At 31.1% G+C, this 17,083-nt stretch overlaps 2 protein-coding genes across 2 annotated transcripts in view; both read right to left on the bottom strand.

The window, feature by feature from the left end:
- The window catches only part of lqf (epsin homolog lqf), a 37,176-nt gene extending 31,992 nt beyond the window's left edge, over positions 1-5,184 (bottom strand). Inside the window, exon 1 of the mRNA XM_065506522.1 lies at positions 4,263-5,184. The gene's annotated coding sequence lies outside the window, so the exon portion shown is untranslated. The remainder of the gene's footprint in view (positions 1-4,262) is intronic.
- Positions 5,185-10,051: 4,867 nt separating this feature from the next.
- The window catches only part of ltl (larval translucida), a 35,452-nt gene continuing 28,420 nt past the window's right edge, over positions 10,052-17,083 (bottom strand). Inside the window, exons 2-4 of the mRNA XM_065503109.1 lie at positions 16,008-17,022; positions 11,560-11,758; positions 10,052-11,487 (exon numbers count right to left, since the gene is read on the bottom strand). Of these exons, the coding sequence (XP_065359181.1) occupies positions 10,628-11,487; positions 11,560-11,758; positions 16,008-17,022 (2,074 nt within the window). The 3' untranslated portion in view covers positions 10,052-10,627. The remainder of the gene's footprint in view (positions 11,488-11,559; positions 11,759-16,007; positions 17,023-17,083) is intronic.

Here is a 17,083-nt window from a genome sequence, read left to right on the forward strand (position 1 = left end):
ACACTCATATGTGTAATTTTTTTTGTTAACTTTTTTTTAAGTGTCCGCTCTATGTTTAGTACTCTATAAATGAAACCTTGAAGAATTACTCATAATTTGGAGAAAAAAAAATACAAGTATTTTGAGAAACTACATACAGTTCCCAAATGTATGACTCAATATCAAACGTAAAACACAAAACCCATTAAAAACCACAACAGTTGAAGCGTTTAGTTATCTTATCAAGAAGTAAATTGAAATAAATAAAAGGCTTTATATAAACTGTAAATAACAACAGAAAATTACGAATAAAAAACAAAATAATAACTACAAAAGAGACACGAATTTGGGGTAAAGCGAACAAAATTCAACGCAAAAGAAAGTGTTTATTTTGAAAATAATGGCAAACAACGAATTTAAACAAAAATTCAAGATCAACGACCAGTTAGTGTCTCAAGGCAAACATTTATATACGAATATTTCAAAGAACATTGTCACAACAAAGAGACAGTAAAGAGCATACGGTCGGCAAGAGAAATGGTAGTTAGTTGTGCTAATCAACAGTTATTTTTATCAAAATTCTAAAGAAACTAACATTAGTTTTATATTATTCTAACTGCTATTAGCAAATAAAAAATGTTTATATTAATGATAGTAACTTGAAAGTTCTGAGAGAACTGAACTGATATTTGACTAGTAAATACTTTTAAAGTGTTTCTGCTTTTTTTCGCCAATACAAGCACATACCACAGGTCCATGCACATGTTATTTTCAAGTTTATTTTCAAGAATAAAAAACCCTCAAATTTGATCGCCTCCAATAAATATTAAAAAATAATTGAAATGTATATAAATGCCTTGATATTAAAGTAATTTAAACCTGAAACTCAAGTAGTGCTAAACTCCATATGCCACCAATCTAAAGTCAATGCACTTTAATAATGCTAATTTTTAAAACTGAATTTATTAATTTATGACTTTCGTCTTTTGTTTAATTTTTTTTATTTTTTGGAAAAAGTCTAAATTTAAGCAGATATTCGAATAAAAGAAAACACACAAAAGAGGCAACCAAAAATACTTAAAAATAATGAATTAGAAAACAAAACAATATCATAAAAAAAAACAAAAGATTTTATGAATTGAAGTACTCTGCTGCTCAAGTGAAACGTTTAAATTAACAATAAACAGATAAAATATACAAATAAATTTTATTTGATAACAAAGTTAAAAATAAAAACAGTGTGTACATTTTTATATAGATTTCATTATAAAATAAAATTTTCTTCTAGAAATTAATTGATATTATTCAAATTCAATAGATTAAAGGAAAAACCCCCTTGCAAACTACTAGCAAGTTGTGGAGAAATGATTCATACAGAGTATTGTTTGTATTAAATAATTGTAGTATGAGAAAAATTGTTATATGTATGAAATAATAAAATCCAAAAATATTTCCACAATTTTATCTTTGCTCCGGAATGTACCTACTCCAACTCGGCCAGAGCTTGTCAACTCAGCAATGGAAATAACTTTCGAAGTCACAGCTGTTACAACAACAACGTAACAGTTTCTCTATAATAAAAGTTTTCTAAATAAACAACTGTTATTTAATTACAAAAGATTAGATATCGTAATTAAACATCATTCAACCGCATTATTGTACAAGCCTGGAGAACAGAAATCATTAATTGTTCGTGGACTAGAGGTAATGTAGTAAAATTACTTAAAAAAGATGACCTCTGAGATTGTGACAACTGTAGAGTATTAAGTTGATTTATACAAGGCTGTATAGTCTGGACTTAGAGACTAACAGGCTGGGTTTCGCCCATATCGTATCTGTGTCGATCAGGTAAATACACTTGTATAGTTATTGAACAGTTGATCGAATGGAGGTCCCCACTGTACCTGCTTTTCGTTGATTTTAAAAAAGCGTTCTATTCAGTCAATAGAAACTCCTTTCTTATACCATCTCTATAAGAAAGGAGTGACAAACAAAATAATACACTGCGGCTTCTATACAGCGGGACAATTGGTGATACGATCATGATCATTATGGGCGTCCGACAGGGCTGCCCTCTATCGCCATTATATTTTGTAAGTAAGTAAGTATAAAAAAGACGTACGCCATGCGCCTACATAACAGCAGCAATGCTCATATCACCATCGACAATCAGCGAATAGAATACGTTGACTGATTCTGCTACATAGGGAGCAAAATTTCGTCAAGCGGTGGCATTAATGAGGACATCACGAATAAGCTCAATAAAGAAAGAAGTGCATTTGGCAGATTAAAAAATATATGGCGAGCACCACAAATCACAAGACCAACAAAGACCCGTATTTTCAACGCATGTTTCAATTCAACCCTTTTATACGGAAGTGAAACATGGCTGATAAATAAAAGACTTTGCATTATATGTGGCATATACAGCCCCAACACAATAACAAACGAAAACTTCTGGAGCTTGGCAAAAGAAGAGCCCATACACATACAGCTATGGAGCTGGAATGGAACCCACATGGAAGTAGACAAAGAGGAAGACAATAAAAATACCTGATATAGGTAAGGAAAAAACTAGCTAGCATCAATAAATCATGGGATGAGGCAAAAATAATGGCGAATAAAAATATTAAGTTGGAAATATCTTTTTGTAGAATCCCTATGTTCCCTCGAGGAATAAATAAGCTTATCTACTTATCTAAAAATGTAATAATAAAGTATGTTTGTGGAAATCCTGCTTTTGAAATTATGAAATAAAATGACTACCGTTCAAGCAAAACTTAATTTTGCAAACTAACACTTTATGGAACGAACTAAAAAATTTTTCTAATCAATTAGAAAAAAAGTATTGGAAAAATACCTATGTGAAAACAAAAACAACACTAGTATGCGTGATTTTTTTAGTTATATTTTTGTTTCAGTTTTTTTCTAGTCCCTGCTCTATGTGTATTTCTCTATGCTTATAGCATCAATCAGAAACACGAACGGAAACCAATTACAAATTTTTTGTATGAAGATCACTTAGATTTCTAATAATTTTAAGTGTATTTTATACAAAAATTAGAAAATTGTTTTCCGGTAATTTTTTCGAATCAGGCTCTTATATGAAAATGAAATTTGCATCTGTATTTCCACTCAGAATTTACATTTAGACAATTATATTGTTGCTCTTCTACAGAAAATCTTATGTTTAATATAATTGCCAGATTGTTGTTGCTGGGTTGACAGACCTTGGCCGGATATTTTCGTAAATTCCGGTATGTAGATGCTGCTGTCATGGGAATAGAACACAATCTTCACGAGGAGACTAAGGTTTTATCAGTCAAGGAATACAACGTCATGTTGACGCCATATTGTAGCAACTGAAAGATATTTTGAAGATTTATTCAATAATACCCATAATGTTTAGATTATTAATTTATTAAAGGAGATATTTACTATTGCATATACTATTTAAAGAATTTTAACACCTAAACTAAAAGACAGCCGACAAGCATTGTAGCGTCTTTATGCTTATTTTCTTAAAATACAAGCTGATTCGATTATCTTAATTTATGCTACTAATTTTCAGAATAACGGACGTATTCTGAACTTTATGACAATGACAAACATATATGTATTTATGTAACAGAAATTAAGCCTGTGAACAATATCTTTAGCAAAATTTATAGTTAAAAAGCACTCAGGCACACCGGCCATCTACTCGGAGAACAATTTTCAACGAAGCCTGAATTCAACTAACCCCATAGTTAAATAGAAGATCGACCAGAGATTAAATTTAGCAAATCTGACTTTTTATTTTTGGTTTTTTACACAGAATAATGATAATTACTTCCTCCGAACTGTATAGGTACAACCTAAAGTTCTTAATAGACTAGTGTAAAAAAGACAACAACAAAAAACTATTAAGCAAAAACTATAATAATAATATGTCTTGTTTTATTATTATTAGTAATAATTTCCAAATAAATACAACTACTTTCTATTTTGTGGCACAAAGAAAGCAAAAAACAATCAAAATAAAAGAAATACATCGTACAATTGTAAAATTTCCGGTTTCGAACGAACGAACGAATGTGAAAGAAAAACACAAAGTAAACAAAGTGGAGAAAATATATAAATAAATACAACACAATAAGAAACAAGAGGCAAAAAGGGAAGACGACAAAAAACAAGAGAGTTCATATACATAAATTAACACCAAAATAAATAAGAAAATTACAATAATAAATGAACTAATAAAGAATTGTTTGTAAAAAAGTATTCGTATGTAAGTAACTCACCTGAATTAACAAACAGCAAATAATAAAATTTTAACAAATAAAAATATGAATGGAATTTTTTGCTTTAAAATTTTCGAAATGGAGTAGTAAGTAGTAGGTAGGTATTTTAGTTGGTGAATGTTGCTGATGTTGTTGTTATTTGTTTGGCGAGAAAAGTTAGTGAACCCAACCAATCAACCAAAATCTAACTGGGAATGTGCAACACTGCTAAAACGAACGTCACGAGACACCACAAACGTAAAAAAATACTAAATTAAACAGACACTCAAGTCTCTAAAACACCACTAAAATAACACAAATAGTAAAGTGTTTGGATATGGTAACTAGCAGCAGCAAAAGCAGAGTTAGATTTAGGAAAACCAAATAATAAAAAAAGAAACGATGACTGACTGTGGCTTGCTGACTGATAGACTGCTTTGAAAATATAATGGGAAAAAATTTGATGTAGAAGAAATGGTGAAAATAGGTGTAGTCTTCTTCCACAATATTGTTGTGCTGCCTTTATCGCTCCAATTTATTAAATTCACACCCCACGCAATTAACTTTTATTTCAAGTTATTTTAATTTATTTTACTATCTTAATTTTGTCGTTTTGGTTATTCAAACAAAATGTATAAAAAATATATTTTCCACTTTTTTTCGTAATTTATTGCTGCAACAACTTTTTTTATATTCTTTTTACTTGATGACACAGCACTGAATGACGTTTTACAAAATTTTCTTTTAATTACAATTTCTCTTTTTATCGATTAAAAATTACTTATAAACACTTGAATTTGTTAAAATTTATTTCGGTAAAAAATTGCACATATTATTTAAAATTTTTCGTTTTAATTTCTATAAGAATAAAAATTTTAAAAAATAAAAATATTTTTTTCCGTGGCTCAGCGAATTTGCACTTCTATGCAGTACGAATGTCAATAATAAAATATAGTAGACGTCAAGAAAAATAGTATGAAAAGCGAATAAAGAAAAAGGAGAGAGAAACAAATTTGATGCTGCCTTATGTTAAGCATACGAAAATAGTGTTGCCGGATATGGTTTGATTTTATAGTTTCTTCACACTAGCATCGACAATTTAGTATTTTGTTTTTGAAAAACCATTGAATTGAAAAATTATTATATTTTTCATTGATATTATTTGTTTACATTTAAAAATATCGAAAACATTTTTTTCTTCTCTTTGTTCGTCATATATTAAAGCTCAATAGTACGAAAATCCAGAGTTGGAAGTTGTGTTTTAGTAGCTTATACTGGGTTTTCATCAAATTTGTATGGGAAAACTAAAGAAATTTTGTTAGATTTTCGATCAAAAACCGAATAAAGACAAAAAGTACTAGTTTCAGTTGGTGTAGATGACATATAATTAATATTTTATGGTTATGGTACATTCTCTGTAGAATTATACACCAAATAATTATATTTCCTTAGTCCCTACTACACAGTGCTTAAATATATTTTTTAAGTTATTTCCTAAAACTTTAACCTCGGTCTTGACAAGGCATCAATTTGTTCACGCACGGAACAATTTCATGTCAACATATGAATTTGTCTCGTGAGGACACTTCTTGTCGATCTTATATTTTTGTTTTGAATGTTGTCAGAACAATTATTCGTAGAACTATTTCTGACATTAAATGTAACTTTCACAAAAAAAGACTGAAATTTTTTTTAAAATTACAACAAAAACTATGAAGATGTTCTAATGTTTCCCCATACCAAAGAATTTTAACAAATTTTTGTTTGTAATTCTGCCGACGTTATGCTATTGTGTGCACTAAAACATGGCGCTTGTCAAGACTTAGAGTTAGCGATTTTGGACATACAATTTGGCGATGAAAGTAGAACCAAATTTGACAATCCTGTCCCTGAGACATATACATTTTTTGTCTGGCAATACCAAGCCATATGTTAGTATGGCATGTCTGTTCGTATTTACAGTTACAAGTTGATTGGTGTTTGGTGTGAGAAAACAAATTTTAATAAATAAACAATTTGTGAATAAAATATTAATTATGAAATTAATATAATGAAAAATAAGCATCTTCCTAAAATCATTTTATGGACATACAGTATATTAATATATAAATACACATTTTTTACTGTGGTGTAAAAATAAGACCTTTTACTTTGGTCCAAAGTGTTAACAATTAAATACAATTGCAGAGTAGGTACGTTACGATATTTTTTAAATACCTACAACTATTGAGGTTATTATATTTATATTAATAAAATTATAATTACATATGCATATAAATAAATTCAGACTGCAATTCAAAGACTGTTTCAAAGAATATTAATAGTTTACTGTTTAACAATCACAAAGTCACGGTTAGTAAACCCGTGATTTTGTGATTGTTTCCGGTGTATAGAACTCAACTGTGCGCCACGAACTTTCAGCATATTGCGTGCTTGTACGGACATATTGACGAGGTCGGGTCAATAAGTCCGTGGCTTTTTGATTGCTTCTGGTGTATAGACCTCAACTGGCTGTCGAGAACTTTCAGCATCTTCCGTCCTTGTACGGCCACCACGATAACTTTAATAATTTTTTTTTTTTTTAGTCTCGGATTATTAATAATTTCATAAACATATAAGAGTTCTATGAAGCATTTGCCTAAAAGTGGCCAAATTACTCCAATGAGTAGAATTGCACTACAAAGTAAATGGAGACAAGTGACAATGTTATCACAACTAGGGGTCTTAATTTCCCGGGGACAGACGTTGTCCTGTCCAAATTAAAAAAAATGCTTGTGTTCGATTTGTAAATTTGTGAGAAGTGATTTGAAATGGGTAGAAATAGTCAAAAAGAAAAAAAAACGTATTGTTGAATGATATATTTTTATTCATAAATCGCACTGGTTCTCTAAAGAGCGTCAACTCAATATTTTGAGTTTTTATATAAAAAAATCGATTTTTGTTCAGAAATATAAGTGATCACAAACGAGCTTCTTTTCTTGATTAAACGCTTATTGGCCGAGTAATTTAGATATTTTGAGTTTTTATATATAAAAAAGTGATTTTGTTCAGAAATATGAGTGATCACAGATCGAGCTGCTTTTCTTGATTAAAAGCTTATTGGCCAAGTTATTAGTGAATTTAGATATTTTGAGTTTTTATATAAAAACATCGATTTTTTCTCAGAAATATGAGTGATCACAGATCGATCGAATTTAGATACTTTGAGTTTTTATATAAAAAAAATCGATTTTTGTCTAGAAATATGAGTGATCATAGATCGAGCTTATTTTCTTGATTAAACGCTTATTGGCCAAGTTATTAGCGAATTTAGATATTTTGAGAATTTGTTCAGAAATTTTTGGTCAGAAATATGAGTGATCACAGATCGAGCTGTTTTTCTTAATTAAACGCTAATTGGCCAAGTTATTAGAGAATTTAGATATTTTGAGTTTTTATATAAAAAATCGATTTTTTGTAAGAAATATGGGTGATCTCAGATCGAGCTCGTTTTCTTGATTAAACGCTTATTGGCCAAGTTATTAGCGAATTTAGATATTTTGAGTTTTTAAATAAAAAATCGATTTTTGTTCAGAAATTTGAGTGATCACAAATCGAGCTTCTTTTCTTGATTAAACGCTTATTGGCCAAGTTATTAGCGAATTTAGATATTTTGAGTTTTTATATAAAAAATCGATTTTTGGTCAGAAATTTGAGTGATCACAGATCGAGCTCCTTTTTTTTTTAAATGATTATTGGCCAAGTTTTAGTGAATTTAGATATTTTGAATTTTTACATAAAAAAATCTATTTTTGGTCAGAAATATGAGTGATCACAAATCGAGCTCTTTTTCTTAATTGAACGCTTAACAAATTTAGATATTTTGAGTTTTTATATAAAAAATCGATTTTTGTTCAGAAATATAGGTGATCACAAATCGAGCTCCTTTTCTTGATGAAGCACTTATTGGCCAAGTTATTAGCGAATTTAGATATTTTGAGTTTTTATATAAAACATCGATTTTTTGTCTGAAATATAAAAGATCACAGATAGAGCTCCTTTTCTTGATTAAACGTTTATTGGCCAAGTTATTAGCGAATTTAGAATGTAGACAACACTGAAATACATACTTTTAATTAGATTTTTAAAGTTTAGGGAATCCCCTTATATAAAAAATGTGTTTGCATCCCCTATATTATTTTTTTTTTGTATGACAACGAATGAGTAACGAATTTTAATTAATAATTTTAGTTTTATATTTTAATAAAGCGTTTAATAATAAAAGAATTTCACGTTCAAGTGTGTAAAACACAGGTTTATATTGTAAAATTTTATATTTTTCTCATGAAATTTAATAATCGCTCCGATTTTAGATAAATCGAAAAAAGTGGGCGTGGTCAATTTTCCTTCAGTAAAAACTTGAATTGGATAACTACGTTTTCAGAGTGATCACAGATCGAGCTCCTTTTTTTGATTAAACGCTTATTGGCCAAGTTAATAACGAATTTAGATATTTTGACTTTTTATATAAAAAATCGATTTTTGGCCAGAAATATGAGTGATCACAGATCGGGCTCCTTTTCTTGATTAAACGCTTATTGGCCAAGTTATTAGCGAATTTAGGTATTTTGAGTTTTTATATAAAAAATCGATTTTTGTTCAGAAATATGAGTGATCACAGATCGAATTTTGGTCTGAAATATGAGTGATCACAGATCGAGCTCCTTTTCTTGAGTAAACGCTTATTGACCAAGTTAAAAGCGAATTTAGATATTTTAGATAAATCAAAAAAAGTGGGCGTAAAAGTGGGCGTGGTCAATTCTTCATTCCTTAAAAACCTTCGTTAGACTATTACCAACATTTAAAAAAAAAAGAAATTGGCTAAATCGGTCCGGCCTAGAGTGTCCGGCAAATTTAAAAAACCGTTCCGTTTTAACCGAAAAAGTGTGTTTTTAAAAAAACCGGTTTTGATTATTATCTTTTAAAAAAACCGATTAAACGGTTTCAGTTTTTGTCTTCAAAAAAACCGGTTAACCGGTTTATATTAAATTTTTGTTTAATATGAAAAAGGTATCCATAAATTTATTTCTTTTTCTGAACGCTAATAGGAAATGTGTTAAGAATTGTCTACTATATCTTTGGAAATTTATCATTTTTGAATTCTTTAGGATCTATTTTGATCCAATTATTTTATATCTTTTACGAAATATTGTCAAATGCTATAGTTTTCTAAAAAATAAATCAATATTTTTAAAAATGGTATCAAAGTTTTTCATAAATATGTTTGAATGAGCTTTTGAAAATATATTTCATTAAAACCGGTTAACCGTCTTATAAAAACCGGTTTGTCAAAAAACCGAAAAGTTAAAAAAACCGAAACCGGTGGTATTTAAAAAGATGAAAAAACCGGTTGACCGGTTTTCGGTTTCGGTTTTGGATACTCTAGTCCGGCCGTTCTCATCTGATGCAATTACCAACGAACGACATTTGATTTTTATTTATATAGAAGATAGATTGGGCTGATAATGATAAAGTAAATTCGAAATATTATAGGCAAACTTCACATAAAAACTTAGTGTTATAATAATTTCATAGAGCATTTGAGAAAAAAATATTGTGAAAATTGAAACCCGTTCGGTAAATTTTTTGGAGGTCTATCCTGGAATTCAGTATATACTCTTCTGAGTCTAAGTCCAATATTTCGATGGGTTACAACCCGAATGACAACAGAAATATATCCCCCATATTTTTGATGATGGGTATAACAATTCTGTAAATGTTTTAATAATACAAAAGTAAGTAAATAATATAAAATAAGAATAATAAAATCCTTTAATATTTGAATTAAATAACTATTTATTATCTTCATACATATTACGAGTACATACAGTTAGTATATATCCAAAACAAATACTAAAATCTTAGCTACAAATAGTATGATGTATTTATTTATTTATGTACCATTCTGGCAACAATATTATTTAGTAGTAGTGATAATAATAGTATATCGAGAAAATACAACTCAAAAAAATAAAAGTTAATCTTACAAAACTATACAGAACAAAAAAAAATAATTGTAAAAAATCTACTAAAAATAACTTAAAAACAAAAAACCACATACAAATTAAGGTTCTCTCATTTTCTTTTCTTTTTTTTTTCATTTAAATATCGTATATTGTAATAATAATCTAAATTATATCTGGTATACATAGGTATTGATATCGTATTTAATAACTTGATTTAATTTGACACTTTGTTTTCTATCCGTGTAGCCAAATTGAAAATAATAAAAATTAAACACTCTTCCGTTACACAGAGGGCGAGCAGGCTTGTGTGCACACACACGCCAATTTGAATGTAGACCTAAATTGAAAATTAATTAATAAAAGAGAATAATTTATACAATTTTAAGGATTTTCGGGCGGTTCATCCGGTTGTAGTAGATTTTGTGGAGCATTGTCATAGTCAGTTATTACTTGTTTATGATACTCCTCGTGTATTGAATTTGACTTTGAGTCCTCGTCGATGAGAACATCGGGAGGCGGTACCAACTCATGACTGTCATGATTCCCCATATTGGCTATGTATTCCACAGTGGCGTATTCAGTTTTGGGCACATTATTACTTTTCGCATCGGGTGGTATAACGGACGGTGGAGAATCATCCATGTTTAACACCAATATTGAGGGTTTTTGGGTAGAAGTTTGATCATTATTTACCTCGGCTTGGTGTAATTGCATGTTTAATGTTTCTGGAGTAGAGTTTAGACGTGGCATTAAAGTCGATAGTTGTGGTTTATTGTTCGCGCTCAAAGTTTCGTTATTAGTGGTTTCGTTAACATTTTCCATCGTTTCACTAAGGTGGATTGAGGTCGCAATAGGTATTGCCGTAGTTGTAGTAGTTGGGGGTTCTGTAGTTGTTGTAGTTGTTGTGGTGGTTGTGGTTGTCGTAGATGTTGTGGTTGTAGTTGGCTCTAAAATTTGTATAGCCGGTGCCAAAATCAAAGGCTTTATATTGGTCTGACCTCCCAAGGGAGCAAACAATGGCGGCAATAAATTGTCACCCTTCAATAGATCCGTGGAGGGTAAAATTACCGGTATCACTTGTTGTGTAAGATCATTAGTCGGCACCATTAACAGGAACTGACGATTTTTACATACATCTTCATAGGCCTCAAAGCACTTGGTACGCAATCGTAAACGTTTTTCGGGATTGGCCATCAAGGGACAATATTCATCCAGTAGCATTTTACAATGGAAGGGATTATCTGTTGCAATTAAAAGAAAAAATATACTATTTTTAATCTTTGCTTTCACTTATAGTTTTATAATTTTATTACCTTCCAAGTAGAGTTCCAATTTACCGGGTACATTATGATTCATACAGTTGGTTTTGGCCACCAATTCGTGCGAAATGCTTATAATTTGGTTATGTTTCAAATGAGCTTGACATAAGACGGGCAAACCATGGAAATCTTTATCGAGTATGGTTAAATTGTTGTAGTCCACTTTAAGTACTTTCAAACTGGGAAGCACTGTCTGCAAAAATTGAGAAAGAAATTAAATAATTATCGTGTTATTGGACAATTGATATAATAAACAGAAATATATCGTTAATTTGCAACACGACTGATATAATTAGTGTTTATAAACCGAACATTTTTAACAATTACAATAATTCTAAATATGTACTCGAGTGCTGTGTAAACGTATATATACCCTTACCACTCATGGTGAAGGGTGAGTGTTAAGGTTATATTTCCGATACCCCATTGATGCCAGGAACTATACTGTCTTCCTGTTATTACATGTCTCGACACTTATAACTATTATTGTACTATAACTACTGTCGTACTATTCGCACCACACAATTTAAAGCTTTTTTAGCCAAGCAGAACTGGCTTCCTTGATCTTATGACCAAAAGCATTGCTCTTAATGCTGTCATAAGCATTGGCTATAGAACTGAAGAAACTTTACCATACGACCTTATTGGTCTGTCTGAATGTACTCTCGGGCAACATTGAGTACAACACCCCCATAACCTTCTTCAATGTGTCTCTTACAGATGGTAGAACTAAAGGGATAAATCCCTCCAGGGAAACCAATGGCTAGGGTTGAAAAGACATTATACAGTTGGAGATTTATGGGTACCGAGACACCAACATGTCGCTATATGTTTCCAAAAGGGAAGCCTCGTTCTTTGTAGATGAGGCTGATCGAATAATTTGTGTACTGCTCTCATCCTCTAAACGGGGCACCTATATAACTACGTGCAAACTATTGGGTGTATGACTTAAAAACGCTATAACATTTTCCACAACTTTCTGGCAGCATATGGATATGGATTCCGCTCCAATAAGAACTGCTCATCTTTTGAGGCCAAGAACGAATCAAGTCAATTTCGGATACTCGGAAGTGAAGCGTATCCCAGAAAGAGCGTACTGCATCGATCAAAACAAATAGTAGAAGGAATTTCCCAACCACTTCTTTCTAAATAGTTTTTAACAGTTATTGCCAAATGTGACCTAACGTTGTCAGGATAAATATTCATGGCTATTCCAGTTCTCACATTCACCATTCACCCTATTTTCGAAAATTATATAATTAAGGTTAAACAAATTACGTGTAAACATGTCTAATAAGAAATTATGAGCAAATTAGATACTATTGTTGTAATTGTGCTTTCAAAAATAAGGTGAATGGTGAAAGTGAGAACAGGAATAACCCTGATTATTGTCTGAACGCATATTTTTGGCGCTTTTTGGCCAATGCTCGCTTCAAACGAATCAGTTGCGTTCGGTAGAGGTTCCCTATGATGGGCTGGCCAGATTTCAAATGATCATAATAGTTAGGATCCTTTTGGTCCCACCAAATACAGAGCATTTCCTTAGTGTCATGTATAGTTGGCTGGATGATCGGGCTTCAAGCACCATCTTTTACGCTTCGGATTATCGTAATGGATCCATTTTTCATCTCAAGTATTGATTTGGTGCCCAAATCATTTTCTTTTATAGCGTTATAGCTTCATTTCGGACATGCAAAATCGTATTTCAAGGTCTCTCGGCTTAAATTCGTGCGGTACCATATTTCCCCGCTTTTAGATGAATCCTGCTGCTCGCAAACGTTTTGAAATTGCTGCTTCAGTAGCTACCAATGATTTCACAAGCTCTTGTTGAGTTTTACAATAATCTTCGTGGTCTTCAAACTTTTTTGTCTTGCCTGGTCAAAAATCCGCACAAATAATCTCTCGCACGTTGAAGCCGATGGAACACATTTTTTCAAATTCGTTGGTACAAATTTTCGAAGCAAACTAAATCTTAGTTGTTTAGACTATAATGTTAAATAACTAAGTGAGAATAAATGACAGATATGTACCCTTAAAAATGAGATAAGTTATCAAAAACAAAAACCGCTTATAAAAGATACGTCATCTATTGTAAATAGCGCATTTTTGAGTCATACGCCCAATATATCGAGCCCTTAGCGCCAAATTATCGTAAGCGACAAAACACAAATTTTACAGGAGAAGGTTTTTTCGATTATTTTGAAATTTATACATAAAATTAAAAATGTTATGATGCGATATAATATAATTTCGTTCAAGCTATTTGTCTATTTTTCAAAAATATTTATAACTTTTGACAATTAAAAATTCATAGAATACTTTATTGAAAAATATGACAAAAAAAGTTTTTTATTGAATTTTTGCTTAGATAAAAATGTTTCGAATTGAAATAAAATTGTTATTTATGAATAGTTTTTAATGAAATTTCACAGTTATGTAAAATTTTCTATTCAAAATGTAAAAATAAAAACGAATTTTTAAATTTATTATCAGCAATCCCGCAATTCCCAAAAAATTCTTGAAAAATCCGAAAAATGGAATTTTTAGTATTTTGGCTTTAATATCAATACCAGGGTCTGAGTATAGCATATTGGGCCATCTAAAATCGGTTACTATATTTTGATTTGAGAATTTTTGCCCTAAATTTTAATTTTACATAAAAAAAATAGGTGTTTTTTGAATGGACCTGGTCCCCTCGGTAAGAAAAATTTTTAATTTTTTTTCAATTAGAATATTTTATGAAAACTTAGCTTCTAGAAAGTATAATTTCCTTATACATCCTCTTAGAATTTTTTTGCGATAACTTAAAAAGAAAAAAAGTTCTCTTTTCCCAAAAAATTAGCGAAAAATCGGCTTTTTAAATTTATTTAAATTAAAATACCTATAACTTTGGACTTAGGCATTATTTTTAAACACTTCTTTTTCTATTTGACACATACATATGTTGTTATTCTAATGAAGGAAAACTGGAGAAAATCGGAAAATATTTGGATACGCTGTTATCAAAAAACTGGAGTAGGCTGGGTAAAACTGTTGAAAATTTAATTTTCAAATGCGAATATATCCTAAGCTATAATAGGTAATTGATAGCTACGACTAGGTATTTTGTATCGATGAAAAGATTCTATATCTGTAATTTTTTTGAAATCGGAACACAAACGAAGAAATAGGATCGTTTTAAAAATGTAACATACCCGAGGTGTCCTATTTTGAGGACCCTTGGTCGCGCCCCCGGTGGGCCCATGAGGTCCACATTCAGAACTTAAACTCAACAGCACTTCTTCTTTGCGCATGTAAAATTTCATTTAAACCTATCTAATCAGTTAGAAGTTACAGATTTATTTCCCTCTTTTTTTTATACCACTATGTGTGGTTTACGATAAAATTCGTTTACTGTAAAATGTAAACATTGACTTACGATAAAATCTTACCCCCTATAATTTTGAAGTTATTAACAATTTTGATATTCTGAGAACGCTAAGGCATCAGTCGGTCCATAAAATTTTAATTTTTGCAATAAAAAAAAAAAATTTGAAAATGTCGCCTACGTTAATTTGGCGCTAAGGGCTCGATATGGTCTCCTGAGACCACTTGTACGACAAGATCCATATGGTTTAAGTATGACAGTCATACTTAACTACAACATTCCACGTGATCAACTACTGAATGTGGTGCAGTGATCGCCGTCCACTACCAGCTTGTTTTGCACTCCAAGAGTTTGAATTCCCCATATAATGACTTATGCAGGGGTTGTCCCGATTAAGCAGAGGACTTGACTGCGTCGAGATTAAAAATCTGGGCGACTTCTTCTTGCTCGACCTGAGACTCCTCAGGTCGAGGACGAACAAACATCAAAAACTTGTATATGGATGTGTTTTAATACCTTTAATTTGATACCAAACTTATGTGCAATAGATATTCCTTAAAGTACCAAACAAATATTTTGTAAGTGAGACGTAGAAAAAAGCCACATATTTCTCCATAAAAGAAAACGGGATAAATTAAAAGTCTGAACTATTGGAGTATCGTTCCATAATTAGCCGTTTCTCCAGTATAAGACTCACATTAGGAAATAATTTAAATATCAGAACTGTTATGATCAGAACAAAAGGATCGAATGAATTAATTCTAAATTAAATTTTATCTCCTAACCATTCCGTAACGAATTCATTACGAATTAATTCATAGGCTTAATTTATTTGTATTTCAAATTTATTGAATTCATTACTTTGAGAATTCGTTCTTTATATAATTAATTTCTTATTGATTCATTCAAATATTCAAATCCATTACAAAATAGCTTTAAAAATCAAATCCAACACAAACATGACTAGTGCTAGGAAACAAATTTTTAGACAATATGATTTTAAAAGGAAGTTAACTTTCATTTCAGTTGGTTGCTTTGAAAATGTATATACGTATAAATATATCCATTTACTCACCGTTTGCATTTCCCTTAAAGTCAATAGCTTATTATGCGATAGTTCTAAGCTCTCCAATTTTTCCAAACCAATAAAATCCTCCGGCAGTATGCGCTCAATGTTATTGTGGGTCAAACCCAAAATACGCAAACTATTTAAACCCATTAGAGCACCATCTAAAGTTGTCAGCTCATTGAAATCCAAATATAATTCCGTTAAATACGAATTCTTGTCGATGTTATTCTCTTGGCGACCAGATAACTTGCGTATACGATTATTCGATAAATCCAATTGCTTTAGACTCATTAGACCGCGTATTTCATCCATGGAGAATTCATCAATGGAATTAAATGAAAAATTGGCCTTACAGAGTTTTTGCAATGGCAACAGCGAACCATTTAACGACTTAATATTGTTGCTGGCTATATATAACTCTTCCAACTTAGATGCCATTTGGAATTCATCGCGTGCCAACGACTCGATACGGTTGTTGAAGACATAAAATTCATTCAAATTCTTGGCGTTCTTTAGCACACGATCCAGCGATATAAGATGATTGTACTGTACATGCAATGTTTCCAATTTATCCATTTGTCTCATGCGTTCGGGTAAATGTACCAACATGTTGTTTTGGGCCATAATCAATTTAAGCAGATTCGATTCGGGCAATTCATCTTCCAAACTTGTAATGCGATTCTTATTGATGAACAATGATTCCAGTTTGTTGAGATGTCGCAAGGTGCCATTTAGATTTTCAATACTATTTCGTCCCAAATGTAGAGTAACCAGGCCAGGTGGAAATGTGGCACGATCAAGACGCGTCAGATTGTTAGTCGGCATAAAAAGATTAGTCAGCATTTGAGTGCCCTTGAAATCGTCTTGCAGTGCTGATCGTATGCGACACCTTCCTATATCGAGCGTCTTAACAACTGGCATATGATTAAGCATGTGCTTTGGAATTTCTTCAAGTTCATTGTCACCAAGACCCAAATACTCAACATTTGATAACCCTCGAAATGGTAATTCAGGCACAGATCTAAAATTAAAATTAAAAAAGTGAAAATAAATTAAATTTGCACATATGGGAATGTATGAAT

Source organism: Calliphora vicina, chromosome 3 (assembly GCF_958450345.1).
Source record: "Calliphora vicina chromosome 3, idCalVici1.1, whole genome shotgun sequence".
Classification (NCBI taxonomy): domain Eukaryota; kingdom Metazoa; phylum Arthropoda; class Insecta; order Diptera; family Calliphoridae; genus Calliphora; species Calliphora vicina.